We start from the raw sequence: 3370 nt of genomic DNA on the forward strand, positions 1-3370 counted from the left end.
TTCTTTTTTTTTTGGAGACAGAGTCTTGTTTTGTTGCCCTCACTAGAATACCATGGTGTCATAACTCACAGCACGTCAAACTCTTGGGCTCAAGAGATGCTCTTGCCTAAGCCTCCGGGGTAGCTGGGACTACAGGCATCATCCTCAACACCGGCTATTTTTAGAGATGGAGTTTTGCTCTTGGCTCAGGCTGGTCTCAAACTCCTGAGCTCAAGCAGTCCACTGCTTCGGCCTCCCAGAGTGCTAGAATTATGGAAACTCTCTAAAGGCAGTAAACTGGGGCAATGGAAGAGCTGTTCCTGTTTGTTTCCCGTATTTGGGGGACCACTATCATTTAGACGCACTGGCGTCCAGTGTCTTGAAAACTTGATGTATATATTTTGTGCAGAGTTTCTGGTTGTTGAGCCAAGAGGGTAAATCTGTTCCCTGTTAGAAGTAGGAGGTAGGGAAGTTCTTTGTAGTAAGTAATCACCCTTTATCCTTGGGGGATAATGTTCTAAGACTCCCAGTAGATGCTTGACACCTTGGGTAGTACTGAAACATTTTAAATATATATATATGTACTTCTCTCTTATGTATACACAGCAGTGATAAAGTTTAACTTACTGCTGTTTACTGTTTGTAGTGTATAACTACTAATAAAAAAGGACAATTATAACAACGTGCTGAAATAAAAGTTGTGCCATGTGGCTGGAACTTTTGCAGTTTGAGGTGTGACAGCAAAACTAGCATGGACTTCTTTTTCCGTCTTTACAATTTCACAGATTTATTCTTAACCACCCACTGATCTACTTTCTATCTCTATAGATTTTCCTGTTCTGGACGTTTCGTATAAATGGACTCATATACTGTGTGCTTTTTGGTGACTGATTTCTCTCCTGTGGCATATTGTTTTCAAGGTTTACCCATGTTGTGGCATGGTATTACTACTACCTTCTTGTGGCTGAATAATATTCCATGATGTCACTATACTGCATTTTATTTATCCATTCATTAATTGATGGAAATTTTGGTCTTTTCTGCCTTTTGGGTGTTATGAAAAATGTTGCTATAAACATTCAGTTTTTGTGTGGACATATATTTTCCCTTTTTTAAAGCAGAGTCTCCATCACCCTGGATATAGTGCTGTAGTATCATTGTAGCTCATTAGTGACCTCAAACTCTTGGGCTTGAGCGATCCTCTTGCCTCAGTCTGCCAAGTAGCTAGGACTACAGGTGCTCGCCACAATGCCTGCTTGTTTTCTTATTTTTAGTAGTGATGGGGTCTCACTCTTGCTCTGACTGGTCTTGAACTTCTGAACTCAAGCAATCTACCTGCCTCGCCCTCCCAGAGTGTTAGGATTATAGGCGGGAGCCACCGTGCCTGGCTGGTTTTCTTTCTTTCTTTTCTTTCTTTTCTTTCTTTCTTTCTTTCTCTTTCTCTTTCTCTTTCTCTCTGTCTGTCTCTTGGGCCCAAGCTATCCTCCTTGGTCAGCCTCCTGAGTACCTGGGACTATAGGCACACACCATGACACCTAGCTGATTTTTTCTGTGTTTAGTAGAGATGGGGTCTTGCTCTTATTCCAGCTGATTTTGAACTCCTTATCTCAACCAATCCTTTCATAGCTGTAATCACAGCTAGGATTATAGGTATGAGCCATAGCAACCTCCAACTCTTGGGCTGAAGTGATCCTCTGGCCTCAGTTTTTCTATTTTTAGTAGAGATGGGGTCTTACTTTTGCTCCGGCTGGTCTCCAATTCATGAGCTCAAGCAATCCACTTGCCTCGTCCTCCCAGAGTTGCTAGGGTTACAGGCGTGAGCCACCGCACCCAGCCTTGTATATCCCTGTATGTTTTAATATGTGAATACCATTTTTTACTATTTTTTATTATTTACTATTCAGATATTTTCCTAACACAAAAAGGAAGTAGGTATATTTTTATTACAGAAACATTAAATTTCGTTATATGTATTAAACATTTTTTATCCTTATACAGGATGCTGTGTTCTTTGTTCCTTTGTCAATGTCTGTTGCTAGTAACTGGCTATGCTCATGATGATGACTGGATTGACCCCACAGACATGCTTAACTATGATGCTGCTTCAGGAACAATGAGAAAATCTCAGGTATTAAAAAAGATGTGTATATGTATGTGAAAACCTATCAATCTTATCAATAGTTATAATCTTATAACTAGACTTTTGTTGTTATTGACTTACACAGATCTGTGAGTCTTGTATCCATGATTAGCAGTTAAGCAGAGTATTTTTGTGACACTCATAATCTAAGTTTGAAACCCACATTGAATTTGAATGTAAAGCCCGTCAAATAGCAAATTAATTTAAGCTCTTAGTATATAAGTGTCTGAGTTTCACTGTGTGGTTCACTACAAACAAAAAGAATATAACATAGAACAAAGTCATAAAATGATGAATCAACCTAATTTTTCATTAAAGGTTATTTTTACAACTGAATAATAAATAATTTCTCTCTACCGTGTCTTAGGTGAAATATGATATTACAGAGAAAAAAGATGTCAGTCCTGACTTGTCATATGCTGATGAAATGTCAGAATGTTATCACAGACTTGATTCTTTAACTCATAAGGTTAGTTTTTTTATTCATAAGTTTTATATCACGTTAAATTGCTCTGTTTTCTTACCTTTGTTAGTATTGTTTCTAGTGTTGCTGTGTATTACTGCATGATTTTTATATATAAAATTTTTCTTAGGTCTATCTTTGGTTTCTCTTTAGTTATTCTAGCCTTGGTTCTTCTAAATGGTACCTTTTATTATATTTTTCTATAATAACATTTATCTATGTTATAATTATTTTTTTACCAAACTGTAAACTTTTTGGTGCAAGGAATACATTTTACTCATTTTAACTCTATTACCAATCATAGTCATAGTACTGGGGCATAATAGAATCTCAACAAATGTAGCAAATCAAGAAATGGGGCTATTACTAGTTTGTAAGTATAAGAGTTACTCTTATAAAGGAATATTATGGCTGGGCACAGTGGCTAACACCTGTAATCCTAACACGCTAGGAGGCCGAGACAGGTGGATTGCTTGAGCTCAGGAGTTTGAGACCAGCCTGAGCAATAGCGAACTAAAAGTAGAAAAGTTCTTGGGCAAAAGTATCACTTGAGCCCAAGAACTTGAAGTTGCTGTGAGCTGAAATGCCATGGCACTCTAGTCAGAGCACTAGAGTGAGACTCTGTTCAAAAACAAAAAAAAGATCATTAAAATTTAGTGTGTCATAATAGCTTTTCATTCCTTTATACAATCTTTTTTTTTTTTTTTTTTTTGGGTGACAGTCTCATTCTCTTGCCCTGGTTAGAGTGCTGTGGCCTCATAGCTCACAGCACTCTCAAACTTTGGGGC

General features: G+C 37.7%; 1 protein-coding gene across 2 annotated transcripts in view; it reads left to right on the forward strand.

Moving 5' to 3' along the window:
• CLCC1 (chloride channel CLIC like 1) overlaps positions 1-3370 on the forward strand; it is a 37422-nt gene that overhangs the window by 14376 nt on the left and 19676 nt on the right. For both annotated transcript variants that reach the window (XM_003784083.3, XM_023509913.1), the window contains exons 2-3: positions 1978-2107; positions 2487-2588. In XM_003784083.3, the coding sequence (XP_003784131.1) occupies positions 1979-2107; positions 2487-2588 (231 nt within the window). In that variant the 5' untranslated portion in view covers position 1978. The remainder of the gene's footprint in view (positions 1-1977; positions 2108-2486; positions 2589-3370) is intronic.

This window comes from Otolemur garnettii, unplaced genomic scaffold, assembly GCF_000181295.1.
Source record: "Otolemur garnettii isolate 467f Iridium unplaced genomic scaffold, OtoGar3 scaffold00010, whole genome shotgun sequence".
Lineage (NCBI taxonomy): Eukaryota > Metazoa > Chordata > Mammalia > Primates > Galagidae > Otolemur > Otolemur garnettii.